This window comes from Xiphophorus maculatus, chromosome 10, assembly GCF_002775205.1.
Source record: "Xiphophorus maculatus strain JP 163 A chromosome 10, X_maculatus-5.0-male, whole genome shotgun sequence".
Classification (NCBI taxonomy): domain Eukaryota; kingdom Metazoa; phylum Chordata; class Actinopteri; order Cyprinodontiformes; family Poeciliidae; genus Xiphophorus; species Xiphophorus maculatus.
Genome location: NC_036452.1, coordinates 4,266,987 through 4,291,123, shown reverse-complemented (window position 1 = coordinate 4,291,123; position 24,137 = coordinate 4,266,987). Strand labels below are relative to the sequence as shown.

General features: G+C 35.9%; 2 protein-coding genes across 2 annotated transcripts in view; both read right to left on the bottom strand.

Moving 5' to 3' along the window:
- erbb2 (erb-b2 receptor tyrosine kinase 2) overlaps positions 1–10,883 on the bottom strand; it is a 29,783-nt gene extending 18,900 nt beyond the window's left edge. The window contains exons 1-2 of the mRNA XM_005810622.2: positions 10,583–10,883; positions 350–501 (exon numbers count right to left, since the gene is read on the bottom strand). Coding sequence (XP_005810679.2) covers positions 350–501; positions 10,583–10,655 — 225 coding nt within the window. The 5' untranslated portion in view covers positions 10,656–10,883. The remainder of the gene's footprint in view (positions 1–349; positions 502–10,582) is intronic.
- Positions 10,884–16,887: 6,004 nt separating this feature from the next.
- Positions 16,888–24,126, bottom strand: pgap3 (post-GPI attachment to proteins 3). Its single transcript, XM_005810600.2, has 8 exons — positions 23,740–24,126; positions 22,675–22,772; positions 21,888–22,040; positions 20,949–21,011; positions 20,637–20,698; positions 19,636–19,772; positions 18,545–18,749; positions 16,888–17,758 (listed from the first exon to the last, which is right to left on the bottom strand). Exons 1-8 carry the CDS (start codon positions 23,951–23,953, stop codon positions 17,695–17,697), a joined length of 996 nt encoding a protein of 331 aa, XP_005810657.2. The 5' UTR covers positions 23,954–24,126; the 3' UTR covers positions 16,888–17,694.
- Positions 24,127–24,137: the final 11 nt, after the last annotated feature.

Below are 24,137 nucleotides of genomic sequence, written 5' to 3'. Positions count from 1 at the left end.
AGGAAAAATTTCTAAAAGTTCAGTTCAGAAAGTCAAATTTACTAGAAACCAAACAGAAAATTTGAGATTCATCTCAGAAAGTTCCTAGAACAATAAATAGGCATTTCCAAAGTTCCAAAACTAGTGAAAATATGTACTTTTGAAAATCATAGCATTTTCAAAAGTACAAAATTTTATACTTTTCAAACTCTGAAATTTTCACTTTGTTTTATTTCTGAGATCAATATAAAAAATTCTGACTTTTTTGGCTGAAATTTACCTTTTTAAAACCCATCAACAATGGCTCCAATATGCTGTTGTACAAATCTGTTTTTGGATGATTTTTTTGTTTCTTAAAGACTCAAAGTACCTTCAGGAAGGAGAGGTCTGGGTTCCCGCTCAGGTGTGTGATCTCCAGGTTGCCGTGGACGACCTGGCAGCCGGTGTAGAGCAGCCTCAGGGTCTCATAGTGATTTTCCAGGCTGGAGGGCAGAGCTAGCTTCATGTCCGTTCCCAGGCAAACTGCAACACACAGACATCATGACCACAAATTAATGAGACACAAACCCTTATGTAAAATGTCAAACAAAAACCTGTAGAACATTTAAAATGACCGATGGACTAGTCAAATCCTTGGTTTTCTGTTTCAGAAAATCAAAAAATCAAAAATGAAATTTATTTGTATAGCACATTTCAGCAGCAAGGCATTTCAAAGTGCTTTACATCATATCAAACACAGAAACACAAAGCAACATAGAATCAACAATCAAAACACGACATTAAGTCAAGTTCCATCAATAAATTTGTAATTGATTACATTTCAAATACAGTCCTAAACACAACACAAACTGAAAGCGGTAGAGTTTCTAATTTTAACTTGGGTCTGCATGACTTCAGTAAAATATGTAACTGTGATGCTATTAAGACGATGATATTGATTATATCAACTCCCAGGTGGCTAATTTTGATCTTTCTACACCCCGACAGAAAGTCTCCACTCCTTTAGTGGCTCAGCATGAGGGACATGAAGAGAGATGAGGGAGATGAAGGGACATGAGGGGGAGTTTATCGGTTTGTCCAAATATATTTCTGGCACTGGCTGCATCGCACTGGAAACATAATATCCAACTATTCACTGCAGTCCAAGCAGTCATGTGCCGCTGCTGACGCCTCGCACTCTCGCATGCTAATAAAGTGACTGGCATTGTTACAGCCTGCTACGGTTAGCATGCATCCATCGCTGCCTCTGCAGAACAGAGTCGCTGCAGGAAGGCCGTGTTTGAGAGCACAGATTCCCCGCAGAGGGTCACACACTGCGCTGCATTCAGGGTCACGCAGCGCTGCATTCAGGGTCACGCAGCGCCGCATTCCTCTGGGGCTTTTGAAGACGCATAGCTGCCATGCCTTAGCAGGCAGTCACTCAGTGGACAGTCCCTCCTCTTTGGAGGTTATAAATGGCTTCCTCTGGCAACAATCCCTCAACAGTCGGCCTGCTTTTCTATCTGGAGCCCCTCACCCTCACACCACTGCAAAGGAGGAAGTCTGACACTGCAAAACATTAAACTTAACAAGCAGTTTTGGTCTAAATGTAGAGGAAATAAATTAGTTCACTTGAAATAAAACAAAACTAACTTACAAGTAACACTTTAGTAAAATATAATAGCTTGTTTTCACTAAATAATTTCTTAATATTTATTAAAAAGAACACTTAAAACCTGTGTCTCGTTCTACCTGATATAATCTGCCAGTGGAACTGGTACGTTTTCCACCAATAATAATTGCTTATTTAATCTAAATGAGTTAGTATTTTATAGCAAATTCTTGACTTTTCAAATTAAGTTCATCTTTTTTTTTCTAGAAATGTTTATATCAAAATTCCACATTTTTCATGAAATTTTTTTAAATAAAATGTTGAGATCTTGATTAATCTCAAAATTTCTATTTTTTTCTCTAACAAATTTTTGACTTTCTGAATAGAAATTTCCACTTTTGTTCTAGAAATTTTTAAAACCAAAATAATCTGCCAGTGGAGCCACAACGGGGTTGCTAGGTGACGGGCTGGGCCTGGCAGGTGTTGCTAGGCAACGGCGGAATGCCAGTTCATTGTGAAATAATAGTTTTTTCCATCGAAAACTATTGCTTTAGAAGAAGCTATATCTTGCTGAAAACTTACTTTTATGTTAGTTTTGTCTTATTTAAAGTGTATTAAGATATTTGGACAAGAAACTGGACTAAATATTAGTATTTTTTGCAGTTTGCCACTCGCTCTGCATAAAATATCCACATTTTGCTCATGAAAATACAGAGTTCAACTAAATTCTGTTATCTTCTTATAAGTGAAATAATCTGCCAGTAGAAGTATATCTTGCTGAAATGTTACTTTTAAATGAGTTTAGTTTTATTTTAAGCACTAAGAAATTTCAACTTGAAACAAAACCAAACATACTTGGTAAAATGTGCATTTTGTGCAGTGGACTCTGCCGTTTGTTTGGTTATTGGCTGATGTGTAAAGCTTCATTTGTGACGCCTCGCTACTCACTGCATGTCAACTTTGCTAAGAGGGGTTTCCCAATAAAGCAGAAATTAGAGATATTAGAGCCTGGCAGCAGCAAACGGTCTGTGATTAGCGGCGCGTCTGCCAAAAATACACACCCAGTAGCTGCAGCTTATGTCAAAGAACAAATTAAACATCTTGTTCGTCGGCTTGTTCGGTGAAGTCATTCTGGAAAACCATTTTGCATGTTCAGCCAAGACCGTTTTTGTTTTTAATAATTTTTATCAGCGTGGATGCGAGAAAGATTGCGACACAGACTCGAACAGACGAAAAATAATCCTGGGATTAGGTGAAAAAAAAGCAGAATTTCCCACATCTCTAAAAAAGCGTGTGTGTCTCCAGTTTTGGGCTTAACCTTCCTTTATTCCGTCATTGTTTGCACTCCAAAGGTCTCTCAGCAACGCCTGGGTGTTTATGTGCGGCCTTGTGAGGAGCTGCCCACTCCGCTGAAAACACCCCCTCGCCTTTATCGCTCACTGTGTCCTGATTGTCCGCCGTCATGTCGCTAAAATATTCACACTGCGCTCAGATCAGTCGACCCAAACCCGTTCCACCGCTCCTCCTTTCAGATTTGTTGCCTAACTCTTTCAGACAGAGTAATCTCCCAGAAACCGCTCTACAAGTTTCCACTTCTTGTTTCAAAAGTTTTCTGCTCGGCCAGGATTCTCTTGCAAAGGAGATTTTTAATCTCATTGGGATTTTACTGGTTAAAGAAGATACATAAATAAAGTTTGTTTGTGTTTTGTTTCTTATGGAATAAGATTTAGGCTACAAAATTATTTTTTTAAAATAAATTCAGACTTTTCTTGCCGAATTTTATCTTGTCTCAGAATTCTGACTAATTCTCAAAATTCAGATTTTTTTCACAGAATTCCGACTTTAATCTACTGAGATTAAAAGTCAGAATTTTAAGTTTAAGGAGCAAAGTTTCAACATTTGTTACATTTCCAGCTGTGGTTGGTTGCTTCCACATTGCACTGAGTCAAAAGAAAATCTGTTCCCCCCCATCGCCTGTGGGGGCGCTGCACCAAGAACTACTGAAGGAAACGACACAAAAACCTCTGAAGAAGATACAAAAGGTAAACAAAAATGGAGCCTCAGATTTGAACAGTTCCTCCTTTTTTTTGCCAAAGACCAAAAATACTTTCTCCAGCTAGTAGTAGTCTGGTGCGTTTGTTTTGGCTGTATTTACCCAGAATGCCCTGAGCTGTAGTTCACTTCCTGCTTTTGAGCAGTTTCTAGTCCGTTTGGCGTTCACATGTGCGTTCAAACCAAACAAGAGTTCACTTCAACAAAACCAACACCGAAGTTTTTAGGCAGACCAGAGTTCGCATTTTTGGTCTGCATCAGAGTTCAAATGCGAACTTTCTAGGCAAACGAACTAGAGTTCAATTAAAGCGAACTAAACGGGGCTGGTGTGAATGCTTTGGATATAATCGCTCTTAGTTCTGTTTCACTGAGCTCTGTCAAATCACCCTAAAATATTTTAACGTGATTTGACAGAGCTCATTGAAACAGAGCGTCTAAATAAATCTGTAAGCACCAGTCCGTAAGACAAACTCATATTTGTTCTGGATTTGTTTGTTGAATTGCACTCATTTTGTCTCGCTTTGTGGATCTTGTGAAAACTCTTTTGGTTCCAGGCTGTAACCTGCTTGGTTCACTTCACATGCGTTTAAATCTGTTGATTTTATGGAAGGTTTTCTTTGGAGTATATTCAGCAGTTAGTCGTCAGTCAACAGCAAGTTAAGACATATTTGACCTAAAAAAGAAGAAATAAATGTTGAGTAACAAAGAAAATTTCAGAAAGGCCACATTTCAGCTCTTTACCAACAACCCGCCTGGCACTGAAATACTATTTTATGTGTCATCTTCTGTGTGATGAAGCTGTTTGAGGTCCGGTTTAAAACTGGTTCAGTCATCTGATAAGTTTAGACACAGGCTCGTCCATTCAGAGCTTCCTCTGTCTGAATGATTCACAGAGTCATGAGAGCAAAACAAAAAGGAAGAAATAATCCTCTGAAAATGGTTAGACTGAAAATGAGTGAAAGAAAAAGCAGCTAAAGTCCAACGAAAAATATTTATTTGAAAACTAATTTTCTTATTGGAATTTTTAATGGCTGGTGTTTCAGCTGCTTTCTGTTCGGGTCTCTTTCCTACTCTGAGCAAACCAGCCAATACTCTGTCCACCACTGTGTTTATAATTATAAAAGGAGAAAAAAAAACATTTTTTGGCAAAAGAAAAACTCAGATTTCAGCACCACTTCTGCATATTTAAAGTAAAAAGTAGCCGTTCAAGAAGTTATTCAACTAAGAGTAAAAAACGTAGTGAGTAAAAAGTTTTCTCCGATACTGAGTAACTGACCAAATTATCATTTCATACTAAAAATTTACATAAACAAGAAGATCAAAATATAAAGTTAAGTGGAAATTTTGGTGTTTTAGGGACTAAAATGTCAATAATTCATATAAGTCACAAAAAATAACAGAATCAGCCTAAAAAGAAAATTTAAAAAACTCATAAAACTTAAACAAAAGCTGCAGGTGTGTGTCTGTGTCTGGTGAATGTTTGGTTAAAACATGTTTGTTTTTCATTCAGTGAGTAGAAAATCCAGAAATTTTACTCAAGAGTAGAAATACTTCATAATAGAATTACTCAAGTAAAAGTAAGTAGTAAAAAAATACTCCTAAAATGCTTTTTTTTTTACTCAAGTAAATATAACTGAGTAAACATAACTAGTTATTACCCAATATAAAAAATATTTATGAAGGGAAAACTGGAGAATTCAGCATGAATCAGACATCGTTTAGATGTTTAATGTTTTTAAATTACTTTAAATGAAATAAGAGCAAAACTGTAAACCCTGATAGTTTCTTGCCAAGGCTAATTCTGCAGTGAGAGTTGTGATTGTGACCTCAGAGGTTGTTTTGATTGTGAGCTAAACTAATGAACCTGCATGAAAACTGAAAGCCAGTTTGAAGCCACACCTGTGTGTGGCAGCGTTCCAGTTAGCACAAGGAGTGTGCCTTCGCGTTGTTTACCGGCGCGAACGCGGTCGGCGACACAAACACCACGCAGCAGTTCCAGTCGTGTGACGTAACCAACAATCAGATCTGCATTCAATCTGCAAAAACAAACCAAACTGATCCGACTGGACTTTCCCTGTCAGATTATCAACTCAGAAACGTAAAATCCCACTGTGCAGACCTGATACCTGCAGGATTGGGTCTTGCATAAACTACACAACCTCACTTCTGGTCGGTGATGAAGAAGACGGCAGGTATTGCTCAACAGACAAGCAGAACAGGATTTGTTCTGTACGGTACGCAGCGGAGCAGCAGATATGAACTTCTTGCTCGTTCGCGCTGACGTGCAAAGACGACGATCACAACAACACACAAAAGATCGCAGCGCCTGAAAACCTCCCGCATTATCCCGTGAAACAAAACGCACAGCTGGACGGATCTGGAGCTGGATTTACACAAGCAGAGTGAAAGCAGGACAGGATCTGCAGATAAAAGAGTCTGAGGAAAACACTGGTTATTACTGGTTTACCACACAGTTTATTGGTTTTTAAGAGTTCATAACCAATAATCACAAAACGTTAGCCTGGCTGGGAAATTAAAAACAACCTTTTTCACCTGGAAATAGTCCAATATTTGATTTTTCTCAGATTTATCACCTGCTATTGGTATTATAATCGGATTATTTCAATTTTATACATTTAATCACTTAAAGTGACAGTATGTAACTTTGTAAAAAAAAATATAATATATTTTTAAATATTTGATAAAACTGTCACCATGTCGTGACAACATAATATGAGACAGGTAATCTGTGAAAAGATGAAGCCAGAGGTGCTGATGTCATCTGCAGAAATGTATAGTCAAAAACAACAATCAGCGTCAGGAGGAGTGTGCTATTAATCAATGCTCATACACATGCTGCTCAATGTGTTAATGGCAGAGAAACATGTTACAGAAAAAATGCTTATTAGCCGTAATTTGTGGCTATGTTAGCTAGAGTTAGCAGTCCTGGCAGACTCTGCTATTGGGTAAAAGCTGCCTGTAGTGTAGCATAGAGTGAGCGGGAGTGTGTACATGAGCATGACTGACAGCAATAATACCCTAAAAAACATATATTTTTTCTTTATAAAAGTTAAATACTGTGGCTTTAAGAAAGTGGATGTCTGGCTGCACTAAATGCTACTAATTTTCAACATTAAGACAACTAGATAACAAGGTCAGGAAAAGTTTTGATTGAGAAAGAGAAGGAGAGAGAAGTAGGTCATGCTTCCCTGACAAAAAAAAAGTTTAAAAGTTTTTTTTGTTTGTTTTTAAAGACAACCTGCAAACCAACTGACAGATCATCAGTAGAGCAGGTGTTTAAATTAGCTAATCAACCGCCGCTGTGTTAGCTTAGCTAATAGCAGCTAAGCTAATTTAGTGATCGTAGCTAATCAACCACAACGATCACTTAATAATCACAAAACAAACATCCAGCCTAAAAACATTAAACTGTAACGAACTGAATGTTCTGCTCTCTGTCTGTTTGACATGTTTCCGAGTTTTTTTCGGTCTTTAATTGTAAAACATTCGTGGTTTTGTTGTCGGTTGCTACGACAACGAGTCTGCGCGTGGCGTAGAAAAATACGAGCGGTTCCGAGTTGTTGAAAGGTTTTTCTGCGCCATTTTTCCTCCCTGCACTAAATTCATAACACCTTCATGTCCAGGTTTGAATTTGTTAACGGGATCGTCCCGCCGCGGCCGAGGACGGCACGTCAAAGAATTGTCTTCTTGCCCTGCAGCGTTGTGCGCATGTGCGACGTAAACAGCAACATTCACGGAGTCTGTTAAATGCAAGGAGCCGAAATGGGATGCTGAAATCAAGGCTGTTTGGATTTTTTCAGTCAGAATTTCAAACCTTTGGAGGAAAAGCGACTTTAAATGTTCCAAAAACAAACTGAGCTGCATTACAGCGAAACAGGCAGTGGCAGCATCATGCTGTGGGGAGTTGATGGAAAGATGGACACGTTTCTGTTCATTTTATTAATATGTCTTAAGTCTATTCATGTGGGAAAAACAATTTCCTATTTATTTAGTTAGTATTTCATGCAGCTGACAAAAATAATGTTAAAATTTAATTCAGCATGTTATGAAAAATATAATAGCTGTTTATGTTACAGAAAGATGGTCAGCTGTTTGATAGAAGAGAAAACCTTTTTAGAAAATAAACTTAACTCATTTAATCAGCAACTTGCATCCCTAAAAATACAAACATCTTTTTTTATTATTATTATTATTATTGTGCCACAGTTTTTCCAACCAGAGTGAAAGCGGAAAGTTAATTTCTCCAAAGCAGAGAAGATTTAACAGGTTGAGAATCTGGGTCACAGTTTCAGTGGAAACTGAAGCTCTGACCCAAACTGGAGGTCGCCTCACTGACCCAGACCAGACTGGTGAGCCTCCGCTCAGAGGACAGAGAAACCAGTAACTGTGGGAACCTTTCCTACTGAAAGTGAGGCTCGGTCCTCGCAGCGTTGCCCAACTCTGGGAACCAGTCGGAGCGCTCGCGTTGATCTCCGATCCTAGAAAGATAAACACGGCAGGCTGAAGTTCACCAACCAGTTCCTGTTAACAATGCGGTTTTATTTGGATCGACTTCACCTGCGACTGCTGCTGCCTTTGTTTGTGCAGCTTGTTTTGGATGCAGCAGAAGAAGGTTGTTTTTTTTTTTCCAGCTAGCTGTTAAGCTTTTAATGTATAACTCTGCAGGCTAATAAAAAAAATTGACAAGTGTAAATCAATAACGTTTGGAAAATAAAAGAGAAAAGATTTTAAAAGCTTTCAAATTGATCCGACTCGGCACAATATCGACTTTTCTGATTCAGTCCGTGCAAAAATCGAGATGTGCTGCTTTATTTTTACTCCATAAATATCCAAGAAACAAATATTATTTCTAAAAATGACTAAAGGAGGATATTCTGCAGCTGCATTTCCTGCAAAAATGTCAAGAACAACAGAAATCAGGAATATTTAGGACTACATCCAATACAATAAGCAATTACTCAATTAACTGCTTGATAAATTAAAATGAGCTCAATATTTTCCATTTGGATCATTTATTTCTCTTTTCTCCGAAAACCTGGATGGAAAACGTCTTTACTTGAGGATAATCTTCTTTACAGAGGTTTCATAATTCATTTTAATTATTGTTTTCTTTATTCATTTTTGCATATTTAAAATTATTTCCAGTTCCAGTGTTAAAAAAACATTAAAATGTAAAGTTTATTGGTCTTTTATTGGCCATTATGTTACTTGAAAGAGACCACTTTCTCTTATAAAACAAAAATATTGTTTTATTTTTCTAATCAGCAACTTGAGATGCTAATGTTATTTTATAAATGTGTCTAAATTTAATAATGTGAGAAAACGTCCTGTTAGTTTATCTTCCAGCAAAACTAGTTATGGTGACACAATGAACTGATTTTATGAAACAGACCAACACAACGTCACAAACCGTTTAAAAACGGAAAGTAAAAATTTAAATCTGAAGAAAGGATCATTAATTTTGTATTCAGAAAATATTCGGAGATCCAACTTTTAAAGAAATTGCAGCTGCAGGTGCCTTAAGGTATTACTCCCCCTACTTAGAACATCTAAATATAAAATATTTTGATAATTATTCATCAGACTGGATGGAGAGAATATGTGGAAAATTATTTTTAAATTTTGCCACAGATGATCAAGTCTAACTGGTCATTTTGCAAAACTTTAACCTTTAACTGCATTTTCTTGCTCAAGAACAGCATCTTCAATTATGAGAATATGGAAACTTTGTACATTTTTAAAGAATTGCATCAAAACAGATGTTTGTTTTCATGCCAGATTTGCACAACTAACATCAAAATTTAGATTTTTGATTCACTTTTTGCACTAGTTTGTCGTTTTCTGCCACGATAAATTTGAAATTGTCCCAGTTTCTTCCATAAACGATAATATTGCTGGATCATTTTACAGTAACATAATGGTCAATGACACGTCCTCAACTTCAAATTCTAAAGAAACTTTAACTCTGGACCTGCAGTCTACAAAATAAATAAACAAAACAACAAATAAAATGAATAAACGTCTGTATACTAAAGGAAGAGGAAGACTTTTATCATCCAGTTTTAAAAAACAATAAATTATGCAAATTTTTATTATTGCGCTTGTTTTAACTCATAATGCAATTAATCGATTTATTGCAGCAGATAGAATCCTAGAAATAGTAAAAAAAAAATAAAAATAAAAATCACTTGTTTTTCTGAAAATCTGCGCTTGCACTTTCAGTTAGCTCTTGTTTTTCTGGCTGGCGCTCAAGCTGCAAGTGCGACAAGTGGCCCTCTGTCAGACAAAGTCCCCTTCAGGCCAGAAGTGAATAATTGACATCGTCATGATGTTGAGTGACACAATGCACCGCCTGTGAGTGTTTTTGGGTTGTTGTTATTTACAAATATTGCGATTAAAAAAAAACAGCCTGCAGCGGAAAACGTAGCGAAAAGTTAGCAGATTTCTTGGTTTTTTTGCAGAAAAATAAGTGGTTTTTGTCACGTTTTGTTGTTTATTTTTGGGATTTCATCGGAGAAACGACACAAATTGGTGCGTAATTGTAAAAGTGCAAAGAAAATCGAAATCATGAAGTATTAGTTCTGCAAATCTGGCGTGAAAACAGCAGCCTTCTTTGTAATTTGATGCCAAACTATCAGATATAAATTTCTAGAGGTTTTTATTTATGTCACACAGCGCGCTGCAGGGGGTTTTGTGTCTCCAGCGGGACTTGCAACGTGACAGGTGTGACTTTCCTTCCCCGTCTGCTCTCCCTAAACCCTGCGAGCCTCAGCAGAGACCGCCTGGCTGTGCGGAGTCACGCAGGAATGCGGTCCGGACCAGAATCCATCTCGCTGCGTTTCGTAGGAAACTCTGACACCAACACCCAACCGGTTCCGACTCCACCGCCGCCTTCTTCCCGAACAGCGGAGGCGCTGGAGTGGATAAAAAGTCACCCACCTTCCCGGCTCCAAGCGCCCGACGCTCCCAGCAAAACGGCCCCGACCAGCAACAAACTTCTCGCCGCCTCCATCTGCGCCTCTCAGTCCATATTCCCAAACTTTGGATAATAAGAAAATATATATAGGCTCTATATAAATCACACAAAGTCTCCTTCACGTCCTCAGGTTGAGTTTAGTTTGGGTTTTCGTTTCCCCGGTTCGGAGTTGCAGCCCGTTTCCCAATCTCAGTGACTTCCTCCCACGGAGTCCGAGCCCGTCGGTAGTAAAAGCGCGACGGCGCGCAGGAGTGAAGGCGCGCTCCCGTGAAGGCCAGAGCGGGGAGTGGCAGCATCAGCCCGCCCTCACTGCAGGCAGACAGGCTGTCTGCACGATGGAGCAGAGCTGGGGATGAAGAGGAAGAGGAGGAGGATGACGTCACAAAAATGCTACAAACCCAAGTCTGTGTACGGAATGTTAGGGTCACTGTGGACAGAAAAAAAGAAAGAAACAAGAACAAATTTCCGGCTAAAAACTCACAAAACTTGAGAATAATCTCAGAAATTTTCTAGAAAAAAAACCCTTGAAAATTTCTGAGTTTGGAAAGTTGAAAATTTGCCAGAGAAAATGTTGAGATTGTCAGAATTTAAGAAAATTTTATATTTTTGAGCTCCAAAAGTTGAAAATTTGTGTAGAAGAAAAAAAAAATCATAAATTTTGGGATTAATAGAAATGTTGAGAAACTTCTGAGCTTCAAAAGTTAAAAACTTTGAACCTCCCTAAATATTCAAAACCCCAAAATTTAAATCTTTTGTTCTTTCTAGAAAATTGCTGAGAAAAATCTCAAAATTTCGGAGTTTTTTGGCAGAAATTTCCTCCTCCATCGTTCTCCATCAACAGCCCAAATGTGCTGCACTGCAAAAGATGAAAATAAAAAAATAAATACAAATCTTACAAAGCATTTCTGGTCTAGTTTCAAGTGCAAATATCTTAGTACGCCTGAAATGAGACAAAATTAACTTCATCACGAAACAGGAGCTTGTTTTAAGAATATATTTCCTTTGTATTGATGAAAAAGTTCTAGTTCAACTGGCAGATTACTTAAATTATAATGTGGGAATAATGTTTTAAGTGAAATAATCTGCCAGTTTAACGAGTATTTTTTCATCAATATGAAGTAATTTAAAACAAGCTAACTTTCTTTGCTGAAAAATAGTTTTCAAAACGCTTGGCAGCATTTTGTGTTTTTGCAGTGCGTGGGATCCATTCAGGAAACACGGGACTGTAAAGTAGCAGTTTTATCATTTAAAACTGAGGGAGGTTTTACCATATTAGCTTCAGACGGTTGTTCTCCTGTGGCGCTCGGTTGGAGCGTCTTCACATTTCCATCAGCTTTCTCAGGCTCTGCAGTCGTGGCAGGAGATCAGGAGTCGGAGGAGGAAGAATCAACTCCATTCATCGCAGGCGGTCCGATCCCCCCTCCCACCGCCGGCCGGGTCAGAGTCCGGCCTCCTGCACCGCGTCCAGAACAAAAAGCTCCCCTCTCAAAACAATCCTGCTGTTTCCACAGGATGAGATGCAGTTATTCTGCAGAAGATGTGGCTGAATTATGACGTTAGATCGTCTTTCAAGCAGGGAAGTTAATTACTTGAGCTTTACACTGCAAAAAAATGCAAATATTACCAATAATTTATCATCTTAGTACTCTTTAAATAAGACAAAGTCAATATTTTTATGCTAGTTTCAGATTATTTCACTTCTAACAAGATATTTTTACCCATTTTTTTTCATACTTTACAATTTCTCATTAATAAGCAACAAAGAAAGACAAAAAATACCACAAATAAAAAGACAGAACTAGTATTTGTTCACCAATATTAAAGAATTATTTACATAAAACAAGTTACTTGTAATTTAGTTTTGTCTAATTCTACATGGACTATGGTATTTTACCAGGAATAAGACCAAAATACTTGGTAAAATGTGTTTTTGCAACGCAAAGACGATAATAAATGATTACATTTCTTACAGAAAAACAGCTGGTGCTGTGTGAAAACGTAACTGAATACTAACTTGTCAGAATTGGTTTCGTATTCAAGCATCAGCAACATGATCACTGCAAAAAAATAAACAATTTACCAGGTATTTATGCTCTAATTTCTCGTGAAAATATCTCAGTTTACTGAAAATAAGACAAAACTAACATTTTAGTAAGTTATAGTAGCTTGTTTTATGTAAATATCTCATTAATATTTAGAAAAACGTTCTAGCTCCACTTAAAAAAACTTTTTTAAACAAATGCTTTGTTATAAATTCAATAATCTGCCAGTGGGACGAGAATTCGGTTGCTAGGCGACAGGCTCAGCTTGGCAGGTGTTGCTAGGTAACGGCAAAGTGTCAAGCAAGTGATCTGCGAACTTTTTCATCAATATTAGGTTGTTTCTTACAACAAACTACTATATTTTGCTAACAAGTTACTTGTACGTTAGTTTTGTCTTATTTTTGTCGTTCTGAGACATTTTCACTAGAAACTACACCAAAAATACTCGGTAATATTTGGATTATACTAGCAGTGATCAGGTTGCTATTGCTTGAATACAAAACCAATTCTGCCAGGAAGAGTGGGGAAAACAGCTGTTACTTTTTCACAAAAGGTCAGCTATTTTTCTGAGAAATTAAACAATTTATTATCATCTTTGCACTGCAAAAAGACAAAATTTTACCAAGTATTTTTGCCTTGTTTGTAGTGAAATTGTCTAAGTTCACTTGAATTAATACCAAACTAACTTACATGTAACTTTTCTGCAAGATACAGGAGCTTGTCCTAAGTAAACAAATCCTTAATATGTAGAAAATGTTATATATTACATTCTATATGTTAAATGAACAACCTTTATAAAACATCTGAGTTGATAACAGGAAGAATCACAGACTAAACTTTAAAAATTTCCACAAAAATGTCAGCATTAAATAACCTTTAAAGGTTTCATGTTAGTTAGTACTACAGGTGTGAATGCATTCAAATCTCACTGAAATTATTCAAGTAATTAAATTCAAAAATGGAAATTTGTGCATCCTTCATGCACAAAGTGAGACATTTCAAGAGTTATTTTGTGTTAATTTTGTTTCCTTTGGCTTAAAAAAAGTCGTTGCTGACACTAACAAGCGCTAAAGAAGCAATATGTTTACATGTTAATGTATCCAAGCATATTAATGGGAATTTTAGTGGAAGGAAAAAGTATGCTGATTTTAAAAGGAAAAGTTGCAAAAGCAGAAAATAAAAAACAACAGAAAGGACTGTGAAGCAGTTAAATTTAAAATATGGACTTCAAATGTTGAATTACAAGTTAAGCCATTTAAATTAATGCATATATTTTCTGTAAGCCATTATTTCCGAGTTAAAATGCCTTTTTATTTGTCTTATGTAATCACTTTAATTTTTTATTTTCTGAAAGCCAGAATCATCAAACAGTATCACAGTTAGTAAATCTGTTTGATATGTTTATATTTTGAACAATATTACTAAAAATAAGTAACTTTTTAATTATTTTTAAATTTGCTTAGATTCTCATGCATCATCTTTATCATTTTTATAATAATTATATGAAGAAAATCAATAAATTACGAGAAACTTAAGGCATTTTAAACTTACCGTCTTCGTAAAGTTCAGCCAGAATCTCTCCATTAATCAATAATCAACTGTTTCTAATTATTTACAGAATAAAAACACAACTCTGTTTCTTATCAACACACACTTTTTATTTAAACCACATCCATATTTTTGTAGTTTTTTGGTCAAATATCTGATATGAGGTTGTTGAAAGTGCGCTCAGTGGGAGAGGTGATGTTGCACAGGGCAGCAGGCAGGGGGCAGCAGAGAGACGTGTTTACTACTGAGGAAGACAGATGATTTATGGGAATTATTACCTCAGAGCCGCTTTCAAGGTTTTCACCTTTTAAAAACGGTTTTTTTGTGTGTGTGTTTTTTTTACTATTTATTTATAATTTCACAAATACATCTATATATTTTTAGTAAAGTTTGATTTCAACAAATAGTTATATAAATTTCTTTAATTTCGACATTCAAATATTGTTGGATCCAAGTTATGGAGTCACAAAAGTGACAATTTTATCAGTAACTTAGCCGTTAAATAAATATGTGATAATTTATTTTAAATAGTAATTAAAATGTCATTAACTCATTAACTTCTGGAGAAATGTGGACTTTTTTTATTGATTATATTTCATAGGTTATGCGCTACTATCCAGCTGACTTCTGATTGGTTGACCTACAAAACCTTTGACCAATCAGCGCAACTTAATTGAGCCCCGCCCACATTCAAGAGACATCCTTGATGTACTGAAGCAGAAAACTGTAAAATAAGAAATTAAATAATTATAAAAATACTATTACTAATTATAAGTAATCTTTAAGATAATTAAGGATTTCTTAAATTATGTCCCTTAATGATATAGAAGGTAAATAAACACTAAATTAACTTGTTTATGTTAATCAATCAGATGTTAGACTTCTTCTGCAGCTGTGTTTCCTTTACAAATGTGAGAAAAACTTTGGCAACATTCAGCTAATGTTGAAAAAACATTTTTAATTTAAACCGCACCGTCATCTTCCAGCTACTTCCTGTTTTCTTCTTCGTGGTTTGTGCCAGTGGAACCATTCGGTTGTTGATCATTTGATGAAACAAAAAAATGCTTTTATTGCAGTTCTGTAAAATAAACCAATTTCAGTAGTCAAAAAAATAAATAAAACATTTTTAATAATCAGCGCATCACCAAAACGTATCAAAAAACAAGTTTCCATTAAGCAAATTTATTTTTGAAACATCAAATTCCACAAGTATATTGTCAATAGAAATGCGGTTTCATTGATTTAATGATTCACTGATCAACAAAAACAAAATTATATTAATTAAAAACAGAAAAAAAATAAGATTCTTAATATTCATAATAATTAATTATGAAGATGTTTATTTATGAATCCAATACATTGGATTCAGTTTTATATTTAAGTTATCACATATTTATTTATTGTGTTCAGGCACTTCCAGCCATCCAGAGAATCTAATATTTTCTTTTTAACCTTTGAAGCAGTTTTTAATCAGCAGCTCCTCTGAGGTTTTCTTTGGCTCCCAAAGTTCAGTTGATCGCTCTCTTACACACAGACAGGCATTCGGCTTTTAATGGCAAAAACAACTAAACGTCCAGAAAAGGCAGCGTGTAAACAAACCGCCTCACTGTCTGTGTTCTCACAAAAAGGCGTAAACGCGTTTAAATGGACGCTCGGCTGATAAAGTGCACATGTGGGAGGGAGTGAGTTCATTTTTCACTTCAAATGGAAAAAGAAATAAAATAAAGAATATCTGCAAGAAGCATGCTGATGGAGGAGAAGTGTGAGGCAAACATGAGTGCAGGAAGGAAATATTCACTGCTAAAACACAAAATGTTACCAAGTATTTTTGGTCTATTACAGCAGGGTCCAAACTTTTTACACAGAGACTTTGGAAATATCCAGGGGCCAACATTTTCTCTTTTTCCCCGCCCCAATTAAAAATGCAAAAATATTATTATGAATTTTTTCTATTTTACCTCATGTCAATGTTTTACATTTGCCGTATTGTTTACAGTTATTTAACTTTTTGGACTCATTATTTTTCATTTTATAAACCCATAAAATGTTTTTATTTTATTCCCAGCAATAAAAGTAATTATTGTCTTTTACAACCTTTGCTGTATTTAGCTAAATGTAATGGATGGGTGTGCTAAAGTCTGTTTTGGAGGAAAAACACACAGGATGTTTGTGGCACAACCAATAACAAAATAATAATTAAAAAAGGATAACTCAAAAAATATATATTTGTGTTGTACTTAACATGTTCTGTTTAAGGAGATATAAACTTTCCATGAAAAATAGCCTAAAAAAATTACAAAAAGTGTTGGATGGCCAAATTTGTGCCACACAAAATCAACCCAAGGGCCAGAAATGGCCCCCGGGCCACACTTTGGACACCCTTAGTCTGGTATTTGGTGTTTAGACCACTTGAAATACGACAAACTAACTCATAATTGGCTTTTAAGCATGATTTAGGAGCTTGTTTTGAGTCAGAAATCCCTTAATATTGATGAAAAAAATATTAGTTCCATTGGTAAATTATTTCACTTATATTAAGAAAAATATCTTATTAGTTAAAAAATCTGACAGTGTAACTAGTGTTTGTTTTTAATAATATTACAGACTTGTTTACTCAAAACAAGCTCCTATATCTTGCTGAAAAGTTATTTATAAGCTAGTTTTGTCTTATTTTAAGTCTACTAAGATATTTGCACTAGAAATGCTTGGTAAGATTTAGTTTAGAAAAACATAAAATAATAAATCAGAAAATAAGCATTGGAGCACTGAATTTCACTCACACCATCTAAACCACAGAATTTGGACAAAGTCACAGCAACTTTCCTTGCTTTGCGTTCTCCCACATCAATCTTTTCTCACTCTAAAAGGCAGTCCAGGTGAATGACAATATATCCCACAGAAAAAAATAATAAAAAAGATCAAAATAAAGGCAAAACTGAGCGAAACACTGATCAAAATCAAACAAGGCCGATGATAAAAACAGAAACAAGAGCAAACAAAAGCAGCTATGGAAACAAGAGAGGCACAAAAGTAAAGGTGTGACAGTGAGAAAAAAAAAAAGCTGTCAGCTGGAATGGGCTTCCCCGCCTTTCCAGAACAGAACAGTCAGCGGCTCCATATGAGGGAACCGCTCTGAGTCCAGCGGCCCGTTTCAGGCACTGCGCTGACAAAACCAACCTGCCGCCAATTTTGGTCGCCGCTGCTGCAGATTTCTCTCTCAGAGGTGAAGGGATTTATTTCATTCATTCATTTCAGGCATTTCTTCCTCTTTTCAAGTACTTCCCCCCTTGAACGTGTCTCAAAATGTTCAGTTGTGATAAGACTGTAGCACACACGACAGTGCAAGGCAAAGTAAAACAAATATGGAAGTTAAATAAAGAATATGTAAACAAAGTGTACTTTGATGCGAGTCAGAGGTGTGGTGAGCGGCGTCATCTGGGAGGCGGAGCGGCTTCTGTGAGCGATGAAGAGGCGCGCCGCTCCTCCTACTCAACTTTAACCCCCAACTTCTCTGTGTTCAGTAAATAGAGGCTGTCATCTATCAGGAAACTGGGGGAGAAACAAAACCAAAATCAGGTAATAATTAGAATTTTGATTTCAACTAATATTCATATAAATCTTGACATTCAAATATTGTTGGTTCCAAGTTATGGAGTCACAAATGTGACAAAATTTAACAAATAAGTTGTTAAATAAATGTGTGCTAATTTAATTAAAATAATAAATTCAACTAATAAATCATTACTTAACTTAATAACTTTTTGGTAGTTAATAAGTTTGGTAGAAAGTCTATTCTAGTATTGAGTAACTGATCAAAAGATCAATCATTTATTATTTAAAAATTATCCAATGGACCCAAATTTTGGTATTTTAAAGTTCAAAATGAAAATAATTGATATAAATAACAAAATAACAAAAAATTAGGCAAAAGAAACATTTATCCCAAATTAATTTCTTTCATTATTAAACTTCAACAGAAACTGTGTGTCTGGTGAATTTTTGGTTAAAACAAATTTGTTTCACATTCAGTGAAGTTACTCAAAGTGCGTAGAGTATCCAGGAATCTTACTCAAGTAACAGTATCAATACTTCATTATAAAATTACTCAAGTAAAAGTAAAAAGTAAATTTTTTCCCAAAACTTACTGAAGTAAATGTCATTTATTATCATTTTGAGCTTTTTGCTAGTTTTGGAACAGTTGCGGTAAAGATGGTGTAGTAATTCTAGAGTTATATGTTCATATATTATCATTTTTAAAGAGAATATGCTGTCAGAAGGTCAACAATTTTAAAAGAAATTGAGCCCAAACTTTCCTATGAAGCTCTAGAAACCAACCTGTAGAAAAGGAAGTGCACTGGGATGGTGCTGAGGTGCCACACAGCGTGGGCGTCTAGGATCCAGAGCAGCGGCGGGAAGTCCAGCAGCTCCAGCAGGGCCAGGCCATGAAGCAGCAGAACCACCAGGCCACACTTCCACCAGTAGGGGAGAGTCCGCCGGTTCTGCCAGCACCAACAGAACCACCACAGCATGTTCACCATGCCTGCAGAGACAGAACAACCACACAAAATGCTGCTGCGCTACATCCATTCTTCAATCAATCAATAAACAACAACATAGTATCACAATAGACACATGATCAATATCAATAGATAATACATCTGATAGAATATTCAATATTTATTATATGAAATATAATCAAAACTCCGGCCAGCTGAGCTTGGTTGGTAGAATCAACCTAGCTTAAGCTTCGGTTACCTAGCAACTCAACTGATTCTTTGGTTACCTAGCAACGACCTGTTGAGTAACTGGCACAGCTGCAGTTTAATGTTACGCCACTTTGCCTCATAACTGCTAAAAAATAAAAACAGTGACGTGGACGTGGAGTAAGGAGGGGATAAAACAGGAAAGGTCACGTTACTAGTTAGATATTTAAAGCAAAAACTACAAAAGTCGAAATAATAATCGGAAAATAATAAAATAATCGGAAATTTTGAGATTAAACTCGAAAAGAAAAAAAAAACCTTCAAAAGTAGGAAACTTTCAACTTTTCAAACTCAGAACATTTCCAAAAGTCAAACATTTTTGACTTTTTTCAAATTTTTGAAGCTCTGAAATTTCCTTGTTCCCTCAAGAAAATTGTTACATTTTTTGGCAGAAATTAACTCCTTTATTTCTACCTATAATAACCCTGATACACCATTGTAAATTTGGTATGCAAAAAAAAATCTGAGATTTTCTTTTTTTAATTTTAAAACCATAATTGTCCTCCCAACTTAAATCCAATTTGTGTTGGTCTATCTCACAAAATCCTAACAAACCCTTTATAAAACCATAAAATATGGAAAAAATCCAACCAACAATAGAACAACCGGAACCACCTCATGAAACTCTCAATGGAAACCTGATTCATTGGGTGTGTGTTGTACCGATGGACACGTTGGCGGCCATGTTGTATCCGTAGTCAAATCTGATGAACGTCAGGTAGGAGACGTGGGAGGTGAAGGCCAGGATGAGCAGAGCGCCCACCATGCTGGACACACCCGGCCGCCTCAAACCCAAAGTCCTGGACAGGAGGGAGAACGTTGCAATGTGAGCAAATATACAGTAAGAACTGAGATAATATTAACAGCAGATATATTGTAATAAAAGATCTTACAATAGTTTCATTCTAGTTCAGGCTGGGTTAATGACAGTAAAATTCAAGCACTTTTCAAGGTACTTTGGAGTTAAATATAATTTTTTTTTAAACTAATAAATATAAAATATAATTTATTGCTGTTGTTAATAATGTCTTGTTATAGACTGGATTTTACATTCCTGTGTAAACTAAAGAAAAAACTACATTTTATGGTTTGAAATGTCTCTCAAACCCAATTGTCTGGTCCGAGAACTAAAGACAAAATTAACAAAAAAATACTCCAATTTCATTTGTTGAACACATAAAATACAAGCTAACTTTTACTTCAATTACATAGATAAATAAGTCTTTGAGCCATTAGAAATAATAAAAACTAATTACACTGAAACAATCCAAACAAATCGTGTTAACGTACAAAGAAAGTTAAGAATAAAATCTCTAAAAAAATTCTTGCCAAGATTTCTGGTATTTAGCATATATAAATTTATTCTAACTAACCTAAAATAAGAGAAGTTCAGCGTAATTTAACTTCAGGGAATTAGAAAACAAAATTTGGTTGTGTTTTTTTTAATCGGGTGTACAAAGATATCTAACTTCAACTGTATGTCAAATTTTTCAAATTTACACTTTTAATCAAATGCTGGACTGCGCTTTATTACAAAACTGTGCAGTTTGAATATTTAAGACTTCCAAAGACTTTATACAAAAACTTTCCAAACCTTGAAAACACCTAATATTGAAATTCAAGCAATTTCAAGGACTTCCTGCAGAATTAAACCATCGGCTCACCTGACGCAGCACAGGTAGATGGAGTAAAGAATCACTGCTGTTGCACAGAAATAGTCCATTTTCTGAAATAGAAGATGATTTTAAATTAGTAACAATAATTTTCAGACGAGGTAAACTAATATCAAGATCTGCACTTTACTGAAAAACAAACAGGAAAGACCTCAACAATGTGCCAGTGAAGATATTAGGGTATTATTGATTAGCTTAGCAGTTAAACAGAATATTTTTTACGGATTGCTCCAGATAAATCCTTTAACGACACAAGTTTTATATCCGTGTTTTAACATTTCAATGTATGATTTCAAGCATTACCTCCGTGAGAAATGTGTCCCGGGTGTGAAACACTGTAGACCACAACCAAGCATTCAGTGACACCTGAACAACAAAACAAAAGAAAATGAAGAAATTTAATCTGTTCTTTAATGCCAGATACACGTTATACTTTTTATTGATTTATTTTCTAAAATAATAAATTGGAAATATTTTCAAAAAGACTCTTTTATTTCAATCATCCCTTCTGTGAGTTGTACATACAATGGCCTGCGAGAATATTTGTTTAATTATGAGAATATAGGCATGATATTAGCAGAGTAAAGATGCGATTTTACCAGAAAACTACAAGAAAGTTGTTTTAATGAAAAAACTTCGTTATTAAGATTTAACATGAGCAGCTCAGTTTGTGATTCTCCCTTCAAAACAGACTCAGTTACTCAAATTTGAAGAATTGCCTTTTTTGTAAGACCGAAACCAAACAATAACTTCACAAAATGTTCAACATTCTTCATTTTATTTACTGTTATTTTTTGTGTAGAAGTTCTGATAAAATTATTACTTCATTCACCAAATATAACCACTTTATTCTGGTAATATTGACGCTTTAAGGATTTGGACTTTATTGTTACAAAACTTTATTACAGCATTACTATGACTGCATTCTTGTAATATTAAGAAGTAATAGAAGCTGTAAAACACAGTTGTAAAACAAGATGGCCGCCATGGTGACAAAGAGTCAATTGGTAAAAAAATCAAAAAAATCTGATTTTTCAAAAAATCTATTAATTTATAAAATATTTCTGTTTTATGTGTAAAAAATATTTTTTCTTTCCATTTCACAATAATCCTCTACTTTGTGTTGGTGTAACACATAAAATCCATATTTTCCAGAAATTAAATCTTCAAAAACTAAAAATGTGATAAATGGATCAAACCATTTTACCGCCCAGCCCAATCTGTAGTTTTCCCGGCTCTCACCAGAGAGAAGGCGTTGATGGTGTGGTACATGGGGCTCTGGCGTGGCACCGTGCTCCGGTAGCGCAGCATCATCAGCAGGCAGGCCAAGCCGTTCAGCAGAGACGCCAGCGCAGACGCAGGTTCCTCGAAGCACAAGATGCGCACAAACGGCCACTGCAAGACAAAAAATCTTAAATCTGACTCCATGTTTTATAATATCAATGATGATCCAGAAGGATTTTTTGGTTAGAAGTCCTCAGTAATTTCAGATCTAAGACGATTCACTACAAAAAAATACAAATATTACCAAGTACTTTTGATCAACTTTCAAGAGTAAATATCTTTGAAAACTTGAAATAAGACAAAACTAACGTAAAGGTAACTTTTCATCAAGACAGAGCAGCTTGTTTTAAGTGAATAATTCCTTAATATTGCTGAAAAAGTTCTAGTTCCACTGGAAAATTATTTCATAATCAACTGGCATTTCGCCGTTACCTAGCAACACCTGCCAAGGCCATCCTGTTACCTAGCAACCAAGTACTAGTTCCACTGGCAGACTGTTTCACATAGAAGAACAAGGGAAAATGTCTTAGTAGTAAAATTATCTGCCAGTGGAACTAGTTATTTTTTAGTCAATATATAATATATAATAATATAATTACTGCCTTAAAACAAACTCCCCATCTTGATGAAAAGTTACCTGAATATTAATTTTGTGTTATTTCAAGTTTTCCTAGATGTTTACAGAAGAAACTAGTCCAAAAATACTCTAATATTTACAGGGTTTTTTTGCAGTGTTAAGACAAACCTTTCCGTGGAACTGTGGGACTCTGTATCCTTCAGCCTGGTAAAGGCCAACAGTGGTCCACATGCACTGGTATCTACAGTCGTCCCGACACGTCCAACCTGCGGCGCAGAGAAGACAATGAAGTGCATTATTCTGACAATTAATCAATTAATTTCCTTTTTTTTAAATGTACATTCTGCAGCCTTTTGAAATTAATTCTAAACGCTTTAAAAATTTTAATAGATTAATTTTTTTTGTCTAAACACAATGAAAGGCATCTCATTGTGGCCCCTGCCTAGATACATTTAATACATGTTTTAAACAATTATTAATTTAACCCTTTTTTGTATTTTTCTCAATATGATTACTACTTTTATTCCTAACTTTGCCCTAATTTTCCACGCCGTAAATAAACCTATATTTTGCTAATTTAACTCAGCTAGAGTTGGGAATTATTTCTTTTGTTTTCTTAGTTATTAGTTATCAGATTTGGGTTGTAACTAGTCACATTTACTCAATTACATTTACTTGAGTAACGTTTTTGAGAAAAAAAATTCTTTTAAGTGTATTTTTACTACACTGTACTTTTTTTGCTTGAGTAATTTTATTATGAAGTAGTGCTACTTTTACCTGAGTACAATTTTTGGGTACTCAGCCCACCTCCGTTAATTATTTCATTATTTTTATTTTGAGAGGCTTTGGAGTATTTTAGGTATCTTGTATGATGATTCCCAAAATATTTAACCAAACTCATACAGTTTAAAAAAATAATCACATCAAATTTTAAGAAAATGATGATAAATCCTGTGGAAATCTGCTTAAAATCGGTCAAGGAACACAGTAGCTGAACAGTGTTTCTGTACCAGAAAAACAAGTTTGTCACGTTTTGTAGTTCGAACCTGCTAGATATTACCTGAAGGACTTTAGGGAAAATGAAAAGGATTAAACTAACAAAACAAGTGAGGAATTAATAAAAACCAACTTGAACTAGTTTATAAAATGTTAACTCGTAGTTATAATGGTGCTGAATGTTAGAAAGCTAACAAGCTAAGCTAGCTTCTCCATCACCTGCCAGCAACAGCTCACCTGTCAGCGCCATGTAGTGCGGCTGGCTGGACTCGAAACCCAGCAGCCGGGCTCCGGTGCAGTTCGTCCGGACACACAGCTTCACGCAGTCCCGGTACACCGGCTCCTTGTCCCCTTGGGAGGACTGCACAGCGGTCACCGACATCAGCAGGAGGATGACGGCGACAGACATGGGGAGTCTGACAGATGTGCAGCGGGGGAACGCCGAGGCCATGGCGGGTGGTTCGGGCCCGCCAGGATCACGAAGGCACGGCGGGGTGACGGCGGCTAAACGGGCCCGGCGCCGGACGTCAACGCTGGCTCATTCCGAGTCGGAGGGGTTGAACCCGATAAACAGCAGCACGGATTCAATGCAGCGTTTCCGTCCTGTCTTCTGAATAAGAGCAGCAAGCTACACA

Bases quoted from the DNA above. Each gene is read 5' to 3' on its own strand.
- pgap3 (XM_005810600.2), bottom strand. From the start codon at position 23,953: ATGGCCTCGGCGTTCCCCCGCTGCACATCTGTCAGACTCCCCATGTCT. The intron at 22,773-23,739 runs GTGAGCTGTTGC...TCTGCGCCGCAG, and splicing joins GCACTACATGGCGCTGACAG to GTTGGACGTGTCGGGACGAC. The intron at 17,759-18,544 runs GTTGGTTTCTAG...TTTCTCCCCCAG, and splicing joins GTGCACTTCCTTTTCTACAG to TTTCCTGATAGATGACAGCC.